We start from the raw sequence: 22,687 nt of genomic DNA, 5'->3' as shown, positions 1-22,687 counted from the left end.
GTGTGGACATTGTGGAGGGTATGTGCTATGATGAGTGCTGTGAAGTGTGTAAACCTCGCAATTCATAGACCTGTACCCCTGGGGCTAATAATACATTATATGTTTATTAAAAAATTTTTAAAATATATTTTTTTAAAAACCACTACTTGGACCTTTAAAAAAAAAAAAAAGAAAGAAAGGTGGAAAGCACCTGGGTGGCTCAGTCATTAAGCGTCTGCCTTCAGCTCAGGTCATGATGCTGGAGTTCTGGGATGGAGCCACAGAGCAGGCTCCCAGCTCAGTGGGGAGTCTGCTTCTCCCCTCTCCCTCTGCTGCTCACCATGCTTCTGCTGTCTTGCTTGCACTCTCTCAAAGAAATTTTTTTAAAATGCTGCCTAAAACAAGATATTTAATCATATATATACATATGTTTTATATATATACAAGTAATTTATTTTAGTTATATGTAAATTTATATATATGCATTATATATATGTGCATAACTAAAATAAATTATTTCTATTTTCCAAATATGTTCCTTCATCAATAAAGACAAAATAAAATCAAGAAAATCCTGGGTTATGTACTTAAATCAAAATTTTCTTTTTATTTACATCACTGCCACAACAGTGGGAAGACATTTTCTGGGAAACGTTAAATAGGGGAAACATTTTCTGGCTTTTTAAATTATAGCAAATCTGGAAAAAGAAACCGCTGATATTTAAATGTATAATATGATTCAACTCATGCTAGTGAGTAGATTTAGGTGAACTCCTTAGGATTTATTGTTTAAAGAAAATATATATGAATTTTTTGAACATCCAGCATGTACCAGTATAGCTTTCCAAACATTCACACAGGTATAACATCATTTCACCCCCCCCAAAGAACCACTGAAAAACAGAGGACACACACACTTATAATCCCAATTTAAAGATGGGGACCATGGGCGCCTGGGTGGCTCAGTGGGTTAAGCCGCTGCCTTCGGCTCAGGTCATGATCTCAGGGTCCTGGGATCGAGTCCCACATCGGGCTCTCTGCTCAGCAGGGAGCCTGCTTCCCTCTCTTTCTCTGCCTGCCTCTCCATCTACTTGTGATTTCTCTCTGTCAAATAAATAAATAAAATCTTAAAAAAAAAAATCATTAAAAAAAAAATAATAAGATAAAATAAAATAAAAATGGGGACCTGGGGGGCACCTGGAAGACTCAGTCATAAAGATGGGGACCTGAATTCAGATATTAAATACTCTGTATAAGTTCTCAGAACCTCTTCAGGGAAGAATAGAATTCAAACCTCAGTACTTCAACAGCTCTTTCCAAAATCCACATTGCCTTTAAAAGCTCATTATCAAACATCTATTTATTTAATGATTTGATTCAACCTTGAAATTAAATATGATTTCTAGATAATTATATCATAACTAACCGATTTCTTCAATAGTCAAGTAGACCTAAGTTTTAAATATTAAAATAGGAAAAAAATGAGTTGAAGACATTGACTTTTAAGAGTTAGAAGAATTTACTGTGCCATTTCTGAAAAGGTTACACAAATATCACATTTCAATATTACATATTAATTAGGAATCATAATTCATATCTAGCTCTGGCACAAAATACATTTGTTTTACAAGGGAATTTTTAATTAAAACTATTTTCACAACAAAATTTTCTAATTTTTGAGATCTAAAATAATGATCTTTTATTTCAGAATCTGTATTTTTTTAAAGGTTTTATTCATTTATTTGACAGAGATCACAAGCATACAGAGAAGCAGGCAGAGAGAGAGGGAGAGGGAAGCAGGCTCCCTGCTGAGCTGAGAGCCCAAAGTGGGACTCGATCCCAGGACCCTGAGATCATGACCTGAGCTGATGGCAGCAGCCCAACCCACTGAGCCACCCAGGTGCCCCCAAAATCTGTATTTTAAATCCTGCTACATCACACCCTGCTTTGTATACATCTGCATCATAATAATTAATCATGTACACTGTATGCACATAAGCTGCCACAATTACTCCAAAGTGGACAAGCTACCTGTGCCTAAACAAAAGCTATCTACATTAAAAGGAAATACATTCACAATAAAATTTACTGTAAGAAATAGAGAGTCTCATGTATATACTCTCATGGATGACATTCATATATCAAAGCATGTTTATTCAGGTGCTTATGAATAATGTTTTTATTTTGAAAAAGTCTGTTTCATAAACTCTCTTTTTTTTTACTTCATAGCAACAATATTGGGGTATTACCTAGGTGCAATACATTGCTGCCTTACCTCTGACCCCTCACCATGACTCCCACCCTTAGATTTCCTCAAAGTCCTTTCCTCCAAGAGCTGATGCCCAAAGAAGTATGGACTGGACCAGACTTGAGGTTTTACTACAGCATGTAAAAGTATTCAGATAATTCTCCTCTTCATCAGGAAGTAAACTCCACCTGAAATGCTAGTATAAAAAGCCCAAAAGTAGTAAGCTGGAAAGAGAACAGTCTTCTACAAGCACAAAAGGTAATTAAAGGTTTCACATTTGAAAACCTGATTGTGAGGACATAGGAGATATAGCTTCCTTGAGGTTAAGGGGTAATCCTTTTCGGCTGTGGGGGGCACGTGTTGTCTTTACCTTCCCATCCGGTTGTCCACTGTCTTTCTCTGGCAACAGAACCCTGACAGAATAATGGAGAAGGGCTCTTCTTCTCCCACTCAGGGCATGACGATGTCATCTCTGGAAGCACTAGCATCTCATTCCCTAGCCACAGTGTTTGGCTGAAAATGGGACCACTATCCCAGTCAAGCAACAGAGGTAACTGCTGTACTTCTGGGGTCCGAGGAAATGAGGCACTCTTTTCAGCTCTGGGGGTAAGAGGATAGGGTACTATAAGGCAGAAGCCGCTAGCAGCCATGCTGTCACCATAGGCAGAAGCTTGCCTAAGGGTGGAACTAACACTCATTAGTTCAAGAATAAAGGGAACCTGGGTAGCTCAGTCCTTAAGCATCTTAGGTCATGATCCCAGGATCATGGGATCGAGTCCCGCATCAAGCTCCCTGCTCAGGGGGAAGCCTGCTTCTCCCTCTCCCACTCCTCCTGCTTGTGTTCCCTCTCTCTCTGTGTCTCTCTCTGTCAAACAAATAAATAAAATCTTAAAAAAACAAAAACAAAAAAACAGAATCAAGGGATAGAGTTTATAACAATGCTATGCCTACACTCTTCGGTTACTTGATTACAAAGTTCTCTTTGCTGACCATTGTTCCAGCTGAGTTTTCTGTTTCTTGCACCCTGATTCATAGAGGGTCTTCAGATTCACCAGTCCTGTCATAACAAGGAATGTGACATGTTTGGAGCTCTTATCCCATTACTCCAGTAGGACTAGAAATAGCAAACTGGGATAAACTGCAACGTCAGGAATTAATGTGAGCTCAAAGGAAGCATCACAGAGAAACTTTCAAAAAAGAGTTTATAAGGGGGAGGGGTGTGTGTGAAGTGTTTTTCTTTAATGCTTTTATTTATAAGGATTGTTCAACAGTTTGTGTGATATATATACTAAGATTCCAGTTATAGTAAAATCTCCTTTTATGACATAACTAAAAGAAAGCTAGAGCCTGCCTATTTTTGTTCATTAACTATATCCAAAAGGCAGGAGTGAGAACACCCTCCATGCCTTTCCGATCCCTAAGATTTTGTCTAAAAGTCATTAGTATTCCCAAGATAAGCAACCATGATCACTTGATTGGTCACTATTCAAAATTTAACAAGATTATGCCAGGCTAATTTTTTTATTTATAAACTGATTAATTATCCAAATTAGATAAATGTTTTTGCTAATCCCTCTACCAGTCACAGATGTTCCCTGGGAATGCTTGGCCAATAGGAAACAAGAGAAGGTACAGTAGCACCAGCTGTTCAGTGGAAAATTGTGCAAAATCTCTATCCTAATGGCTCCAAAGCAAACATTTGTTTTTGTTTCAATAAATAAAACAAAACTCTTTCCTTTGAGCACTATGTTCTACCGGGAAGGGGGAGGGGGAAATGTTAGCAACTAAAATAACAGGTTGTCTTTAAAATGTAGCAAGACTTCAAAATTCCAATCCAGGAAGATAGGGTATATATATGCCAAGCAATTCTAAGGTTATTACTAATGTTGATACAATTCAGGTGTTTGCATTACATCAAAAGGATAGCAGGCATCAAACCCACTAATAAAAGATAAATAGAAGTGCCTGCAACTTGGTAATGTGCATTATCAAAGTGAGGAAGAAAAATAAAAAGCCAAAACCAAAATAAATAATAGATAAGGAAGTGTGAGTTTGAACAGCCTATTAAGCAAATACCAGCTTATACTGGTTTACTACAAAATTTTATAAACATAATGCAGCAGAACTTTCAACATCGATGCCCTATGAACTCAACCGAGTTTCCAAAAAGAGATTCATGCTGATTTTTTGGATATAATAATAATAATAACAATAGTAATAACAGTTGTTTCTACCTACTTAATTTAGGTGCCCAATGCTAAGGGTCTGACACTTACTAAATGTTTCACAAATGTTAATTGCCATTAATCTCAGGGCAATCATAAAACCTAAGCAATAATCCCACTTTACAGATAAAGAAATTGAGGTTTCAGTATTAAGGTCACAACTTCTTAAGGTCACACCAAGAAGACTGGAGTTGTGATTTGAAACTAGGTTTGTCTGAACCAAACTCAAAACTTCTTGAGTACCTACTACCTGACAGATGCTCTGTGCAACATTAGGAACATAATTGTGAACAAAACCAGACAGGTCCTGCCCTTATAGAGTTTAAGTAAAATTAAAACTACAACTGTGATAAATTTTCTGAAGGGGAAAAATATGGTGCTGTAGGAGCACACAAAAAAGGAGCTCACACCATCTGGAAGATCAGGAAAAGTTCACTGAAGAACGGTCAGTGAGCTGAAATCTGGATAAGGAATAGGTACAAATTAGGTGAAAGGCAGGGGTTTAAGGGGGGAAATCTGCCAGACAGAGAAGAAAACACATGAAAAGCCCCTGTGGTAAGAGGAAACTCAGAATATATATGCAACTAAAAAAAAATGGGGGGAGGCACAGGGAGACATCTCCCAAAGCAGGGAGCCAGGGGAAGAAAGCATGAACAAGATGAGGCTTGTATCTCAGAGCCCAGGAAAGCCTGAAGTTTAATGACCTTTCATCCATCCATAAGCAAATGAAAGAGAAACTTCTTTCAAGTCCATGTGTTTCACTTTTAAAATAAAGCCTCAAAAGTCACACTGAATATTTTAATCTATAAAACTTTTCAGATCTAAAGTGAAACACTACTGTCCCTTCAGTGATTCTAAGACAAGTTACTTTTCATCCCCAGTACAGCTCCTTGGTTCAGGCCTCCTTCAGGTAAGACCCTGATTCCGCCCATGCCTACCATTTGCAACCTCATTCTATCCTTTCTCTTTACCACTGTCTGATCTTCCTAGCACAAAACCTGATCATTTCACTCTCCTGCTTAAAAATCCTCCAATGACTTCACATTACCTAATGAGGAATATATGATCTGGCCTTTGTCTGCCTATCCAGTTCCATCTTCTATTAGAATAAAGTCGAGCCAGGATTTGAGGAGGTCCAGAGATCAGGTTCATTTATGGATGTTCTATTATCCCCAATATATTGGTCACATCAGCAAGATTCAAGATGGCTTCTTACAGCTCATATAACAATTAAATGAAATGGGGGGAAGGGAGGGGAGGGAGGATAGCGGGCAGCCAAAGCCTCCTTTAAAAACCTGACCTCGACGTATAGTCCATGACCACCCTGGCTGCAAGGGAGGCTGGGAAATGTGGTCTTTATTCTGGGCACCCATAAAGTCAAATACTTCTGTTAGTATGGAAGAAAGGAAGAATGAATTTGAGGGAATAACTAGCAGTCTATGATACAGAAATTGAAATAAAAAATGCATTTTGCTAAATTAAACAGAGCTCAAACTAAATGTTGCAGTTGGCGTCAATTCTTTAGAGTTTATCACATTAATTATAATTTCCATTTCAAAAAAATGTGCAAAATGAATTTTGATCTACTCTTTAGAAAACTGTCATAGTACAACTTTATCTAACTATTGCCAAAGTAATCACTGCCTCTCAAAACTCCTACATGGGGGCACCTGGGTGGCTCAGTGGGTTGGGCCTCTGCCTTCGGCTCAGGTCATGATCCCAGGGTCCTGGGATCGAGCCCCGCGTCGGGCTCTCTGCTCTGCAGGGAGCCTGCTTCCTCCTCTCTCTCTGCTTGTCTCTCTGCCTACTTGTGATCTCTGTCAGATAAATTTTTAAAAAAATCTTTAAAAAAAAAAAAAAAAACTCCTACATGGGGGCTCAGTGGGTTAAAGCCTCTGCATTCAGGTCAGGTAATGATCTTAGGGTCCTGCGATTGATCCCCACAACGGGTTCTCTGCTCAGCAGAGCGCCGCCCCCCCCCCCCCCCCCGCCCCCATCTGCCTCTGCCTACTTGTGATCTCTCTCTCTCTGTCAAATAAATAAAATCTTTAAAAAAACAAAAAACAAAAAACTCCTACATGACAATTTACCTAAACAATTCTTTACCCAGTTTCCTCAATAATGACAGTGTTTTTATACTTGCAACTTGATAATATTTTAAAAGACTTTCTGAAAGATTCTTTAGCAGCTACAACTAGAAATAAGCACTGGGTTTCACCCTAACAGATAACAATGACTTCATTTGTACTGATCAGGAAAGAGGCCCATTCTTCACATGAGTTTAGAATTGGAACTCAACTATTAAATCATGTCCTGCCAGGTAAATAGGGAAGAAAGGTAAATAAAGGCCTTTTTCTCATTTGTTAGTAATCCTAGAGATGGAAGAGATGGATTAATTAAGTAAATTTTAAATAAGTTTCATTGACTTTCATTGACAATGAGACTTAATTTGATTTAAATGTCACAATATTCACCATTCCTAGCCACAAGTATCGAGTCTTCAGTACAACAAAATTCCTTTCCTTACTTTTCCTGCCTATTTTAACAAACCAGGTTTGAAATTACCCTCTTTGAAAATGTGGCTGAAGCCAAAAATCTACTTGAAATGCAAATGTTTAAGTAGTTATGTCCCTGATATCAGCAATGACCTTGAACACTTCAGCCAAACACAAGTGACTAGTCCTTAAATCATTAACTTATTTTGGATCCCTAATGTAACTATGTTGGTGATTTGCGTGATATATTTTTTAAGTCACTATCTTTAATTGGTATGATGTGCTTCCGAGGAATTAATTTGGAAATGAAGCAAAACCCTGATAATGTTTTGTATATTTCATCTCAAAAGTACTTTTTTAAAGATATTACATTTTAAATACCTATCATAGAAGATCATGGTGCATTACAACTAGAGGAAATAGAATGACATTGTTTTACTTTGAAATTATTTTGTAATTTGTACATATCTATATTTTTCACTTTATTTCTCTGTCCTATATGCAAATATACCTCAATGAAGTTCTTATTTGTACATTGCTACCAGTGAAGATTCCAAGAATAAGAGCAAATAACAACACTGGAGAATTTTATGTTCTTAAAAAGAGAATGGCCAAACATGTGTAATTTGGAATAAGCCTAAGGCAAAGCACATTCTAAGAGACTCAGGCAATAGATGGAATATAAATTAATGAAGAAGAAAAACACAGCAATTTGTTTTCTTCAACCTATATTTAAATGCTTATCCTTTTCCAGACACTTATTCTTAAATTTCAAAAATAAAAATTACAAGTTGTCATATGCTCTCTTCTATTTTTCTTAAGTGCTATAAATTCCCTCAACTGTTCTCTGGTTTCATATTAGCAAATTATTTCCAACTAAACTTTTTTGCCAATAGCAGTTAAAATTTTAAAAAGTCTCTCCAGATGTGTTATATACCATCCACAAAGGGAAAGAGCTGATTTAAAGTAAGAAATTGTCTCATCAAATGCTTACAAATTCACCCTTTGTACACATTAAAAACAAAACTGAACTTTCAGAAATATCAACTTTAGTTTAATGTGGCTATAACAGGCAAACCATTAAATAAGGTTATATACAGTACCTTTTCCAGACTGCAGGAAAGCACAGAGATATGACCCAAGACATTATTAAACTACCTCTTATAGTAAGATTTAATGGCACCATAAAACTAATGACTACTTCCATCTTTTTTGAAAGGACTACCTGTATGGATTCTCAAAACATTTAATAAGTAAGAGCACTTTCATTGATTTTTTTTTTTTTCCAGAGAAGAACTGATATTAACAGTTACTTAGAGATTTGAGAATACATATATCCTAATTCAAAAATATTTATGGAGCCAAGCACTTGAGATACTCAGTGACAAAACAGAAAGATCCCTGCCTTCAAAGAGTTTATAGACAGATGATAAACAATGGATATTTAAATAGTAAATTATATTGTGTGTATTGAGATATAGTATGGCGGGGTAGGTAAAGCAGGGTAAGAATAGGAACTATGGTGAGTGCTGTGAAATGGATAAGCCTGATGATTCACAGACCTGTAACCCTGGGCCAAATAATACATTATATGTTAATAAATTTTTTTATCTTAAAAATTTTTTTTAATTTTTTTTTAATAAAATAAAGAATAGGAAAGGCTGAGGCAAAATGTTAAATATGTTATCAATGACCCATGAATTCTATATACTGCTAGGTATATACCTAAAAGAATTAAAAACATAAATCCACACAAAAGCCTATACATGAATATTCATAGCAGCATTTTTCATAATAATTAAAAAGTGGAATCAACCCCAAAGACCCATCAACTGATAGACAGAGAGACCCAATATGCTAAATCCATACAACAGGATACTGTTTGGCAATAAAAAGGAATGGAGGACTAGTGCATGCTACACCGTTGGTTCTTGAAAACATTATGCTTGTAAATAAGTCCAGACTCAAAAGGACAAATACTATATGGCTCCACTTAGGTGGGGCACCTAGAATGGGTAAATTCATAGAGACAGAAAGTAGACTAAGAGTTTCAGAGAGGAGGAGGGGATGTGGACAGAGTGATGGTCGAAAGGGATGATGAAAAAGTTCTGAAAATGGATACAGGCGATGTTGCACAACATTGTAAGTGATTAATGCCACTGAATTTTACACTTAAAATGGTTAAGATGGTAAATTGTGTATTTTCCCACAATTACTATTTTAAAAGGCACTTAGAATACTGATGATGTAATACTGATAGAATAAGCGATGATCTAATCTCCCCTGCTCTTAGCTCGCTCGCTCGCTCTCTCCCATACCAGACCACCCAGAAGCCCGCAGAAACCAAAGGGCCTTGCTCAGTGATTTCTCTGGTAATCAAACCTGGTATTGGGACTTCTTCATTCACATAAGTGAATAATCCAAATGGAGCCAAATTCCACCACTCGATATTCTGAAATTTAAGAAGAAAGACGCAGAGTATAGGAATTCCTGGATCCAGGTCATGTGAACGGCAGGACAGAGAGAAAGTTCTGCTATTGAGATTCCCACAGCAGCCTTGGGCTTCTGCCTTTCTCACTGCTCAGTTGTTGAGCTCATCATTCAATTTCTTGGAGTTCCTCCAGTATCCTTATAATTAACATTTCCTTCTTTGCTTAAGCTAGCCAGAGATAGTTTCTCTTCCTTAGAAACAAAAGAATCTTACTTCTAATATATTATAGACTTTTGATCCTGAGGCTTTATCCATGTAGGAAAATGATATACAAGTATCTTTCGCTTTCCAAATCTTTTGGGCTTTTGAAATCAGGTAGTAAGAATTAGGATAGCAAAGGATACTGACTGTTCTTTCGAGAATTCCAAGACAATTCAATACAAGATTTGTAAATAATTTGACTAAATGTGTGTTAGAACATCATTTTAGTCTTTGAAATTTTTACAAAAAACAGGTTTCTTCCCCACCCCCCCCCATCGAAAAGTAGAACATTCCTATGAAACCTTTAAAAAGCCAAAATGCATAAAGCAAAGAAGCAATTGCTATTTCACAAAAGCAAAAATCCTCTTTGGATTTCTTTCAATTACTGAAGGCAGTTGTCAGTGTAGGTCTTTTGTTAAAGTGAAGTTGGATAAAGTGAACTTCTGGATAGTAGGAGACGCCTGTAATACACTTTGATTTGCCACTAGAAAAGTCAATCAACAAATTTATGGTCCAGTTTTATTTTTTGGTTTGTGGTGGGTCCTGTTTGTTTATGCTCTTATATTTAGCTTTGATGATCCTTGTATAATTTGAAGAATTCTCTTTTCAATAGGAGATAAGATATGGAGAATAGTAGTGTCTACTCTTAGTGATTCTTTCAAAATTAGTCATTCCCACAAGGTCTTGGAGAGCTAGATATCTAGGAATTTCTTAATTAAAAACTTCAGTTTTCTCTAGGACTCCACTGAGGAATTGTTTTGGATAACTATACATAATAAAAGTCCAGCATTTTGTAATTTTCACAAGAAAATTTTATGAGGATATTTTAATAGTGGCTCAAATACCCTACTAATAGATAGAAGCTCAATAACACATTTGAATTCTAAGAATTTAGACACATATTCAAATTATGCTTAGTGCACTTCGTACGTCTTTTCCTGTGTTCACGAGAATCTATGAAAGGTATGCTGTACCAATTGGGAATGAGTGTGTGTGTGTGTGTGTGTGTGTGTGTGTGTTTTGAATAGTCACAGGCAGTATGAGGCAAAACTCAGAGGGTCTGAACCAAATTTAAACTTCTCACATTTGGTAAATAAGCATAAAATACGTTTTTAGATCATTTCTTCTATCTTTTCATATCAAAAATATCAAATTGTTTGCTTCCTTTTTTGGAGCTATCAAAACGGACAGTAAAATTTCACCAAGCTGCTTTTTCAATGAAAGAAAAAAGTACCAAGAATATATGCTCAAATCATGGGTATAGATTTGAGACAAATATCTATCCTAATGATCTTTCAAAGTTCAGCTTAAATACCACCTTTTCCTCGAAACCCTCCCCAGCTCATTTAAGCCAGAAGCAATGAATCCTCTTCTGACTTCTTTATGATACTGTTTTTAATCATCTTCATGACATTTGAAAAGAATTGTCTCATGTTGTGGTTATTCAATATCAGCCTTACCTCCATCACTAGTTACTAATGGTAACTGGTAACCACTAGTTACTTCACAAATATTTATTAAGCAGGAATCGTGTGAGGTGCTAAGCATACAAAGATAAAAATGACAGTTCCTTACCTTGTGGCATTTTTAGCACGGAGAGCAAAGAAGGTGTCAATACCGTTAGTCCCATAGATCCTAGACAAGCTCTCAAAGGAAATCGCATACTACAAATTCCCAAAGATAATTTTAGTTTTTGAGATAATTAAACACTTAAGATCTAGCATCTCTGGGGCACCTGGGTGGCTCAGTCGTTAAGCGTCTGCCATCAGCTCAAGTCAGGATCCCAGGGTCCTGAAATGGAGCTCCTCATCGGGCTCCCTGTTCAGCAGAAAGCCTCCTTCTCTCTCTCCCTCTACCTCCTTATGCTCTCTATCTCTCTGTCAAAAAAATAAAATCTCTTTAAAAAAAAAAAAATCTAGCATCTCTTCCCACTGTATCCCGAGCACATAGTCAGGGCTTACTAAATATTTGTTGAATGAATTAATGATTCTATCTGCAGCATGCTCCTGTATAAACCACATCACAAGGAAAATTACCTGGACTTGATTCATGATGTAAGTACATTTTGTAATTTTATGATTAAAATGCTTTTTTTTAATAACCTCTTAATTTATTCTCAATTCTGGGTTGGATTTCTGTGGGTATGTGTTGGTATAAACTACAAAATAGCTCTTGCTAACCAATTGTTACTTTTTATTTTAAGCTAATCCATGGGCGCCTGGGTGGCTCAGTGGGTTAAAGCCTCTGCCTTCAGCTCAGGTCATGATCTCAGGGTCCTGGGATTGAGCCCTGCATAGGGCTCTCTGCTCAGCAGGGAGCCTGTTTCCTTCTCTCTCTGCCTGCCTCTCTGCCTACTTCTGATCTCTCTCTCTGTCAAATAAATAAATAAAATCTTTAAAAAAAATCTAATCCATCCATTTCGAAGATACTTAACAAAAACATTTCAATCATACATACACAAAAAGAAATCCCTCACAAACTATTGCCTATAGAAGGTGACTTGGGATTTAAAAGTATCATAGTGACTACTGAGATTACAAACATGAACAAGTCGGCCGTGCTAAACTGCACACTTCTTACTTCATGCATAAACAGACTTCTAAAATAAGTCTGCATAAGTTAAATCAATCATTAAGAATTGCTCAGCATTACTGGTCAAACATTTTTTCATAATACATTTTCAAAACCAGTAATAAGGAATAAATGTTGTTTATGATAGATGAATGACCATCTATTTCAGCAACACCTACTGAACTAGTTTGTAGTTTCCCTTCAGTGACCATAAGGAGGACAAAACTTTATTTATGCTTGATAAGGTAAATACTATTGTGGCACCTGAGTGGCTCAGTAGGTTAAGTCCCTCCCTTCAGCTCAGATCATGATCCCAGAATCCTGGGATCAAGTCCCACATGGGGCTCCCTGCTCAGCAGGGAGCCTGCTTCTCCCTCTGCCTGCTGCTCCCCCTGCTTGTGGTCCCTTTCTTTTGTTCTCTCTCTCTCATTCTGACAAATAAATAAATAAAATCCTTAATTTAAAAAAAAAAAGATGAATACTGTTGACTAACAGTAATAAGAAACTGAAGAATCTTTAAAAATACCACTTTCAATTTAGCTAACTCTCCTGACTACACCAGTAATAGATGTTTAATTAAAGAAACATATCTAGAATCTGGGAAATACAGAAGATACAAAAATGAAAATGAAAATCACCTATTCATTCACCATGCAGTTCTACCACTGCCAATATGCTATTCTATTTTCTTTCACTATTTTCCATATATATTGTTTTGTATTTTTTAACTAGAATTATGGTTTTCTGAAGGCATATTTTTAAAACTTTCCTATCTAAATTTACATGGGAGAAGAAAGAGAACCATAAACAAAAAAGGCATCAATACATTTGAAAGGTACAGTTTTACCTACTAAATAAATGAATGAATGAATGAATGGTCATTAAACTTCTACTTCTCATTATAATCTGATGATCTGTTACCAAGATCAGGTGTTCAAAAAAAAAAAGTAAAATTCATTCTTATTTTATGCTATTAATTTGTTATAAAAGTCCATTATTACTTCTTCTTCCAGATTTATATATGAAGAGACACCCTGTGCCTGGGATTTGAGTTTTAAATTATGAGTCTATTGTATTCTGTCTATATTTGTGAGTTATCTATATTCCATCTGTACAAGAACAGTTCCAAGGGAAAATGAGATTATGAAACGTGCTACCTAAGCAAAAAAAAAAAAAAAAAAAAAAGTATCTATTAAACCTAGAATGAGGCCAAGCAGTTGTCTGTGAATTCTAGTCAATCAGAAGAAGCATCAGGGGCATTTAGGAGAGACGGTTGTTTACCTGACTGAGCTTTCTCCACAAGAGAGGGTGGAAAAGCTGCAATGTTATTTATGGAATAACTTCTAAGTTTAAGAAACAGTTGACATTTTAACTTAAAATAGCCTTTATGTTCACCACTTCAGAAACTGTCTTCGTACTTGAGCAGATTTCAAGTTCCATAAGGTGACACTACTAACCCTTAGACTTTCCAAAACAACTGAGTATTCAAGATTATACTGTCTTCTTCCTCCCCAGTGAACACGCATGCAAATATTCAATGGATTTTTAGATATTTTTATCACAATAACATATGCCTTAGCCAAAACAAAGCTAAGTTTATACAGCTAGTTAAAGCAGGAAATACTGGGTGTTAACTTGAAGAGTTCTATTTGGAAGACTAAAGATAACCTACAAATTATTCTAAAATAACACTTGACTATAACCATTCCTTGTGTCATCTACTTGACTCTTCACTGATCAGCCAGTCCTAGGAAGGGAAAGATGTTTAAAGCTATAAAAAGAGCCGCATAATTCAATGAGAAAAAGAAGAAAAGATAATAATCAAATTTACAAGTATTTGAATATCAAAAATGTTAAACAGAGTAAAAGATCAGGAAGGCAAATTCAAGGGACTATAAATGGGAACAATAAAAGGTACTCATTTACAGTTTTATTCATCTGAGGAATGAAGCCAGCATTATAAACTGTGTGACACACCACCACCCTACATAATGTCCGTCACTGAACATGGAAAGAGGGAAGAGAAAAGTTCACTGAATTGGCCAAAATCAAGCAGAAAGTAAGAAATAAGGGACACAATCTTGTGTCACTCTGGCTAAGAGACAATGATGATACTTTGTGGCCACTGTATCAGTGATGCCACTGATGGCTTCCTGAGACCTTAACTAGTAGGTGTTGATTCTTGGTAGATCCTACAAAGCAACCTCAAACCAAACCAGCAATCACTTACACACACACACACACACACACACACACACACACACACACACAAATACACATATCACACGTGTCATTTGCTAACTTCTCAATCGTGTGGAGGATAGACAATGAAGAAGTTAAACACCTTTTCACTATTCTATCCCACCCATCCTGGGAGTTCTGCCGTGCTCATTCCCACTGTATGGTATCTAACCATTTGGTCAAGTGGATGGACCCAGAAATATGAAGTGTCACATACAGCAATGACTGGGGAAGTAAGTCTCAGGGTAAAGAAAATTTAAAAGGGGAGATGGAACAATTACCACTATATTTGACATTGTACAGCAGATCCCCAAACTCCTTCCCTTTTTTTTTTTTTTTAAGATTCTATTTATTTATTCAGGGGGAGAGAGAGAGAACAAAAGCAGGGAGAGCAGCAGGCAGAGGGAGAAGCAGGCTTACCACTGAGCAAGCAGCCCAGCATAGGACTTGATCGCTTGATCGCTTCTTAACCCACTGGGCCAGCCAGGCATCCCTAGTGCCTCCCTTCTTTTTTTTCTTTTTTTTTAAGATTTTATTTGTTTATTTGACAGACAAAGATCACAAATAGGCAGAGAGGCAGGCAGAGAGAGAGGTGGAAGCAGGCTTCCGGCTGAGCAGAGAGCCCGATGCGAGGCTCGATCCCAGGACCTGGGATTATAACCTGAGCCGAAGGCAGAGGCTTTAACCCACTGAGCCACCTAGGCGCCCCGCCTCCCTCCTTTTTAAAAAGTAAAAACAACAAGGGCACCTGGGTGGCTCAGTGGGTTAAGCCTCTGCTTTCAGCTCAGGTCATGATCTCAGGGTCCTGGGATCGAGCCCCACATTGGGCTCTCTACACAGTGGGGAGCCTGCTTCCCCCTCTCTCTGTCTACTTGTGATCTCTCTCTCTCTCTCTTTGTCAAATAAATAAATAAATAAATACGACAACCCTAAAACATACCATTAGCAAAAGAGACTATTTAAAATATATGCAGCAGCATCATTCTACAGGATTTAAAGCAATTTTCCTTAAATTGATATAAATGTTTCCTAAATAAATCTTTAGATGAAAAGTTAATTGAGAAAATACATATTAGGCCCCTCTGGCACCTACACAAGCTGGGAGAACAATACTTCAGTCAGCATTAATTTGGGATTCAGAAACATCAAGTAGGTATTGGTTAAAGGATAACTGGAGAAAAAAGAGGAAATGCAAATCTTTGCAACTGGGGCATTCTAATTTCTCACAGACTGAAAAATCAAACTTAGAAGCTGGGTCACATAGCCTAAGAAAATCCTCTCATATTTCCAGTAGGAAGTACCTCTAAGAGGAACCTGCTAAACTCTCATGGAGTGAAACTGATTTTTTTTTTTTTTTTTAGCAGAAAAACTCATTACCTTATTGCAAAACTTCCCCAAAGCTAAATGATAACAATGCATATCCTCCAAAACTCCCTGACACACTAATGTTAAAAGCAAATGTTCATTTGCAAACAAATATCTTTACCAAGAATTACCTTGAAATGCTGTGTAAACTAAGTTCTCATTAACTACTCCCTTAGGCTGAATTTTAAAAAACCATCATGCTATCCAAAGTATCAAATAGAAAATTAACACAAAAATCAGAAACTTTAAGATGAGTTTCTAGCTCCACCAGTTAGAGAAAAAGAATATCCAATCAAAGCACCAAGCTTCACCAAGAGCAGGATGGGTAAAGAACCTTCCTTACCTCAGAACTGAGCTGCACAGAGGTCTTGTCCTATTAACCTCAAGGAGACTCAGTTTGTTAACCCGAAAATAATACTACGCACATTCTAAGGAAACCCAACTTTCAAAACACCAGCAAGAAATAATGAATACAAATAATACTTTTAGAAACATATGCTACATTAAAGGTAGGAGCTTACTTTTCTCAAGGCTTAAAGATTATGATGTGTAACACCAAAGAAACCACACTTTGCTGGGACTCTGGAGACAGGGTTACAGTTCCAGCTTGAGGCATGAATGTCCCCCATTTCTTAGGCAAGTCTCTTCATTTCTCATCCCCTCAGTTCCTTTATCTCTAAAAGTAGTAGGAGAGACTCCACAACTGCTACAGTTGTAGCTTCCTGATTTTTCACCTCTAGCCCCATGTGGGTCTAGGTACACAAACACATCACTTTGCTGAACAAGACTCTACAAAAACATAGCCCTTTATTTACCCAGGCTTTATACTCTATTCCTAGTCCTTTTCATTATTTTGTCCACAAGGGTAACTATTGCCCACAGTCACCAAGGTAGTGATGATTAGAAGAGCAAACACATAAGTGTTTATTAGGTGCCGGGTACTGGGCTAGGCACTTTGCATATAATAACTCCCTTCTTCAACACAGTCCTATGAGGCAGAAGCCAGTAGTATTCCCATTTTTAGACAGGAGGAACCTGAGATACAGAGCAATTCTGTAATTTGCCCAGGGTCATAAGATTCACAGGTGGATTTGCCAGGATTTGACCCTGAACATTTTGGCCCTGAGCATTTCCAAACTCCCACCCAGAGAGTCTATGGTTGGAAAAGGTGAAGTGCAGCGGAGTTCATCTACAAAATGTTGTTGGGGGCGCCAAAACTGACCTCACACCGTGAACTGTGTCAGGAACAAACGGTAGCTCCTGATTTACAAACCCAACACGGGCAGTTGCTGCTGATACATTTTTCTTCCACACTGCAGTTTCACAATTAACACTGACCTTAAAGGCATTAAATTATTCCTCCCTCCCTTCTCTCGCCTCTTAGGGGAGATGAACAATTAACACACGCTGTACTAAGTTAGGTGACTTCCTCGTGTAGGCACCACTCCGTTATAATATGGCTCGCAGTCACGGTCCAAGGACACTGCATGTTCAGTCATGTGCCCTAAAACCTACCAGCAGACAACAGTGACCAGCCAGGAGTGGAAACACCAGTTCCGCAGCCTGAAATCTTGTAGACGGGGCAGTCTGAAGTACTGAGGCCATAAGGTAACCCAGAAAAATGTGTGCGCATCGAAATACACTGCCTTGTGCGTTTAAACTGCTAACTTGTATTCACAATCAGGACAGAGAGAAAAATGCTAGTAATCAAGGAAGTCCTATTCAACCAACTAGCACTTGGTATGTTTATATACATATCTCCCCCACTCATAAATCACTCGAATCTCAAGAGAGCCGTGCACTTGGCCGAGTTCCAGGCGAGGTTCAGGATTTCAGTGAGGCAAGACCCGGGAAGGAGAAAAGCACGCCTGAGTTCTAGAACCCAAGAGGCCCTCAGAGACCCCCGGGGGTCACGGCGCTGCACTCGCCCCTCCACTACCCGTGAGGCGCCCCGATGCGCGAAGTCCAGAGGAAATTATTTCAGAGGCGACGGGACGGTGAGCAACCAACCCGCGCAGGGGCAAAGCCACACCGGGGCTCACGACCACATCGTTGGGGTTTCACGTCCGAGGCCACAGACTTTTACCCACGGCTCTCACAAACCCGGCCCCGACAGACAGGGGCTTGAGAGTGGGGAGCTAGCAAACCCGGGGAGAGGTGCAGTTTTGCTTTACCTTTAAGGGAAAACAAACATTTTAACGAAAACAACCCCTGGAGAAGCTAGCGAAGACTTCTCCCCGGGGCCTGTCTCCGGGCTTTCGAATCACTTCCTCCTTTTCTGATGAGTCTCTGAGCTTGAGATTACAAAGTTGCTGAGAAAGTGTTGCCGCTCGGGGCAGCTTCCTGCGAGCGAGCCGAGCGCCCGGCGCTGTCCGCGGGCGCAGACACAGCCGCGCGGCCCGGCCACCCCCCGGCGGGAAGCTGGGGGACGCGGCGGCGCGAGCAGGGGCGGGGACGATTCAGCACACGAAGCGCGGGCGCTGCCCAGCCCTCGCCCCCCGGCTTACCCCAGGGTGCTGATGAAGCCGTTGACCGAGCCCTCCGCGTACAGGGACACGATGTCCCCTATGTAGAGGAAGCTGGACATTTTATCAGACATGCTGCTTCATGCTCGAAAGCAGACGTCCCTCCTCTTTCCTGCGCCCTCGCCGCCCTCTCTGGGGAGCCGCCGCGGCGGGGGCGGCACGGAGCGCACGGCTGCAGCGCCGACAGCGGCGGCGAAGGGCACGGCCCTAGTGACCGAGTGTCGTGGCTCAGCCGGGCCCCCGCGCCGGGGGAGCGGGCTAGGAGCGCAGCGGCGGCCGCGGACACCCCGCGACGTGCGCAGCCCCGGCGGCGCGAGAACTGCAGCCGCCGCTTCCCCGGCAGGTTTCCTGTTCCTTTCAGAAGTTTTCTCTCCAACACCTTTGCTCCTCCTCCCGCCTCCTCCGCTCCCCACTCCGTGTCCCCTCCCCGCTCTGCGCCCCCACCGCGGCCGTTCCCGCCGCCCGGCGGGTGCTGGTGGTTGCAGAGCCCCTCGGTCCCCTCGGGGGAATTTTTGGACCAGGTGGCGATGCCCATTGGGCTGAGGGGAGGAGAGGAGCCGGGGGAGAGGGGGTGGGAGGCCAATCAGCGAGCGGCGGCCGGGGGAGGAGCTGGGCCCGGGCGGGGCGACTGTGCCTAGGCCGGGCCACCCGGGAAGCCGCGCGCTGTGGTGTACCGCGGGCGCTGGAGGGGCAGCGGGGCCCCCGAGCCGGGGAGAGGGCGCGTGATAGTCGCCCTGGAGCGTCCGGGCCTGGCGTGCGACATTCCCCGCCGGGGAAAGCGAGGGATGGCGGGGCCAAGACGTCTTCCCCGAGTTTTTCAAGGGGCAGGGAGGGTGACCGTTGGCCTTGGGCCGGGCGCGGAGGACGCGAGCGGTGGAGTGAGCCAGCTAAACGCCTGGAGATGAAAAGGTGGAGCCGGGGACCATGGGTGGGGGTGGGTAATTTGCTGACGCAGGCAGAGGAAGGTGTTGAAGTAAGGGGGGGGGGGGGGGGGGGAAAAAAAGAAAAAACACATAATAAAGAAAATAAGGAAGAGGGGGGGAGGGAGGAGGGAAGGGAGGAAGATGGATGGATCTGTAGTTCCTTGGAGTATGTAGGCTTTGTCTCAAGTATGTGGCATTAGTGAAACTTGACCTGTCAGTAGGTGTCCAGGTGGACGCGAACTTCCATGGAGGTAAACCTCACATGGCCGAGCCAGCAATTCTTGTAGCCAACCGGTAGTGGGGAACCTTCGCTAGTCTCCAAGGACAGGCCTCCTGTTGCTTCCTTAACTCGAAGCCAGTTTTAACCTTCCACCTCGTGAGCCCATTGTCAGCATCTCACTGAAAATCTTCATACGTTTAAATTTAAAGATGCTGACGGTTAAAACTCCAGCAGTCACAAATGGTAGTAGTGGCTGGACACGTTTCCACACCTCTGTGCTTTAATACCCCTCCTCTTATCATTTTAGAAGTCTTTTGCCCTACCTTTCTGGAAGACCTGGAGAAGGCAAACCCTTTTCAACATGGGTTATGACACTAGCGAACTAATCAAAGAATTGCAACTCGCCACAGAGCAAGGTCTCCAGAAACGGTGAGGAGGGGGGCTGCGCCTGCAGAGGAGTGTATGTCAAATTGTGCACCTGACCAAAACTTAAATTATAGTGCAGAGATGTTTTACATGTCTTACAGTTCGTTGATGGTTTGGGTTGAGACTTATAATCACATAATGGAATATGAAAGAAAAATAAGCTTCATATTCAAATGTATATGCTTAAAAAGCTTGCAGGAAAGAAGAGAATAGAGTGTTAGACCCAGAATCCAGGAAATGCCCCCGCAAAGCCTGTAAGTCCTGAGATAAACTGGACCCAGTCACTGTCCTTCCATGCAGCTGACAGATCTCTTAAGTTCCATGTTCTCATTTGGAAAAGGGTACTAAGCAACTTGGAAATGCCTGTTGCATGATAGAAACCCTCCTGTGTCTACAGAAATGGTACTATTATTTGAGGCCTCTGAGACACTGAACATGAACTATTTAAAAGTTTCAGATGGAACAAAATGATGACCCTGGAAATGGAGGTTTCTGTTTATCTGGGGGATCTGGGTATTTCATTCTATTGTTGCCCTTACTGCATGGTGCTGTGCCATACATGTAATGGATACTCAACAATTATTGCTCAAAGTCATAAATGTTTTTCCTTGGACACTGGAACCCTCAAACACTGCTGGAGGAAATGTAAAATGGCACTGCGCTTTGGAAAACAGTTTAGGACTTCCTCAGAAAGTTGAACATAAAGTTACCATTTGACCCAGCAATTCCATCTCTAGGTATATATCCAAGAGAAATGAAAACATTTATATATGCACACAAAACTTGTACACAAATGTTCACAGTAGCTTTATTCATAAAAGCCCAAAGTGGAAATTTCCCAAATGTCCATCAATTAATGAATAGATAAACACAGGGGAACACTATTTGACCATGAAAAGGAATGAAGTACTGATTCATGCTACAACATGGATGAACCTTAAAAAGATTCTGCTAAGTGAAAGATCATATATGATTCAATTTATAGGAAATGTCCAGAATAAGTGTATCTATGGCCGGTGGTAAAAAGGGCTTGGAGTAGGTAAATAAAGCACACAGGGTTTCTTTTGGGGGGAGATGAAAATGTTCTAAAATTGTGATGGTTGTACATCTCTGTGGCTATGTTAAAACATATTGGGATGCCTGGGTGGCTCAGTCAGTTAAGTGTCTGCCTTTGGCTCAGGTCATTCTTCCAGAGTCCTGGGACTGAGCCCCATCTCAGGCCCCTCCTCAAGACCTACCTGGAGCTCCCTGCTCAGTGGGAAGACTGCTTCTTCCTCCCCCTTTACCCTTCTCCCCTGCTCATGCTCTCTCATGCTCTCTCTTCTCTCTCTAATAAATCTTTAAAAAAAAAAAATCAGTAAAAAACAGTCTCAGAGTCGGGGATGGAGAGGAACAAAAGGTAAGGTTAAAAGAGACTCCCTCAGGACTGGGTGCCTGGGTGGCTCAGTTGGTTGAGCAGCTGCCTTCGGCTCAGGTCATGATCCCAGCGTCCTGGGATCGTGTCCCACATCGGCTCCTTGCTTGGAGGGGAGCCTGCTTCTCCCTCTGCCTCTGCTGTGCGTGTGCGCTCGCTCTCTCTCTCTCTCTCTCTCTGGCAAATAAATAAATAAAATCTTGAAAAAAAAAAAAAAAGAGAGAGAGAGAGACTCCCTCAAAAAGTATTCTTCAAATTTACACTTGTGTTTGGCCATTTTTTTTTTCTTTAACTTGACCTCTGTGCCCTTGGTCCTAACTGACCCTACTTTGGGCAAGGGCGGCCTCATATCTAGCTGCTCAGACCAGGAAAAGGTATTAGAGTACAACTGAAAAGATTCAGTGAAACGCTAAGTAGGGTAAAACATATCACTTCATTCCTCACTAATCATCTAACTATGCAAGGTCAAAAATGTCCCAGCTTCCAATAGAAATCAACTTTTGCTTTTTTTTTTTTTTTTTTTTTTTTTAAATAAATTCTATCAGGGCACCTTGGTGACTCAGTTGGTTAAGCATCTGCCTTCAGCTCAGTTCATGTCAAAAAAAAAAAAAAAAAAAGTAAACTCTACCCCCAACGTGGGGGCTCAAACTCACCACTGGAGACCAAAAGTTGCATGCTCTACTGACTGAGCCAGCCAGACACCCCTAGCAATCATATTTTCATCAAATGGCTTCACCAACCTCTTTAAGAATCCAGGTACCAAGTCTTGGAGTCACTCTTTATTCCTTTCTCTACATATTTCTTCCTCTTCTATTATCTCACTTTGCCCACTATCCTTGCTCCATTCTGTAGTGTTTCTGATCATTGTCCCCTACCCTTCCAGTCCCCCTACTCACCATCCTCATGGCAAACCAGCACTGTCTTCTTACAAAGTTGATAGGATCAAAACTTTTCAAACTTACAAGGATGCCCCATTGTCTACAGAAGGAAGTTCAAAGACCCTAACCTGCTGGAGTGAATATTAGATGTTGTGAACATCAGTCCATGTAAATGAATCTCCTGTGCTGAGAATACAAGACACTTCACCATGTCCCAACATTCCGGGCAGTCCATGATCCAGTCTCCTTTTCTTTCTCTAGCCTTGGTTTCTCCCTCTTCCACTCCTGATATCCTCACAGAAAACTAGACTTCCCACATACAAGCTGGCACTTTTAGATCCATGTCCTAGAATGTGAGGTCCCCCTCTGCCAGAAATTCCTCCTCCTCCTTCCCTTCTCCCATCTCTGCCTCTTCAAGCTCTACCTCCCCAGTGAGGCTTCTCGGATTCTTGGCCAAGGCCAAGTTCTCACTTTTCATGAATTCC

General features: G+C 40.5%; 1 protein-coding gene across 3 annotated transcripts in view; it reads right to left on the bottom strand.

Moving 5' to 3' along the window:
- ITPR2 (inositol 1,4,5-trisphosphate receptor type 2) overlaps positions 1-18,819 on the bottom strand; it is a 496,325-nt gene extending 477,506 nt beyond the window's left edge. Inside the window, exon 1 of one of the 3 annotated variants that reach the window (XM_059402747.1) lies at positions 18,324-18,819. In XM_059402747.1, the coding sequence (XP_059258730.1) occupies positions 18,324-18,415 (92 nt within the window). In that variant the 5' untranslated portion in view covers positions 18,416-18,819. Of the gene's footprint in view, positions 1-9,329; positions 9,392-18,323 lie in introns of those variants that run through there. The other 2 variants (XM_059402745.1, XM_059402746.1) reach the window with 2 other exon arrangements.
- Positions 18,820-22,687: the final 3,868 nt, after the last annotated feature.

Source organism: Mustela nigripes, chromosome 6 (assembly GCF_022355385.1).
Source record: "Mustela nigripes isolate SB6536 chromosome 6, MUSNIG.SB6536, whole genome shotgun sequence".
NCBI classification, from domain to species: domain Eukaryota; kingdom Metazoa; phylum Chordata; class Mammalia; order Carnivora; family Mustelidae; genus Mustela; species Mustela nigripes.
The sequence above is the reverse complement of the archived record's forward strand: the minus strand, read 5'-3'. Positions and strand labels throughout refer to the sequence as shown.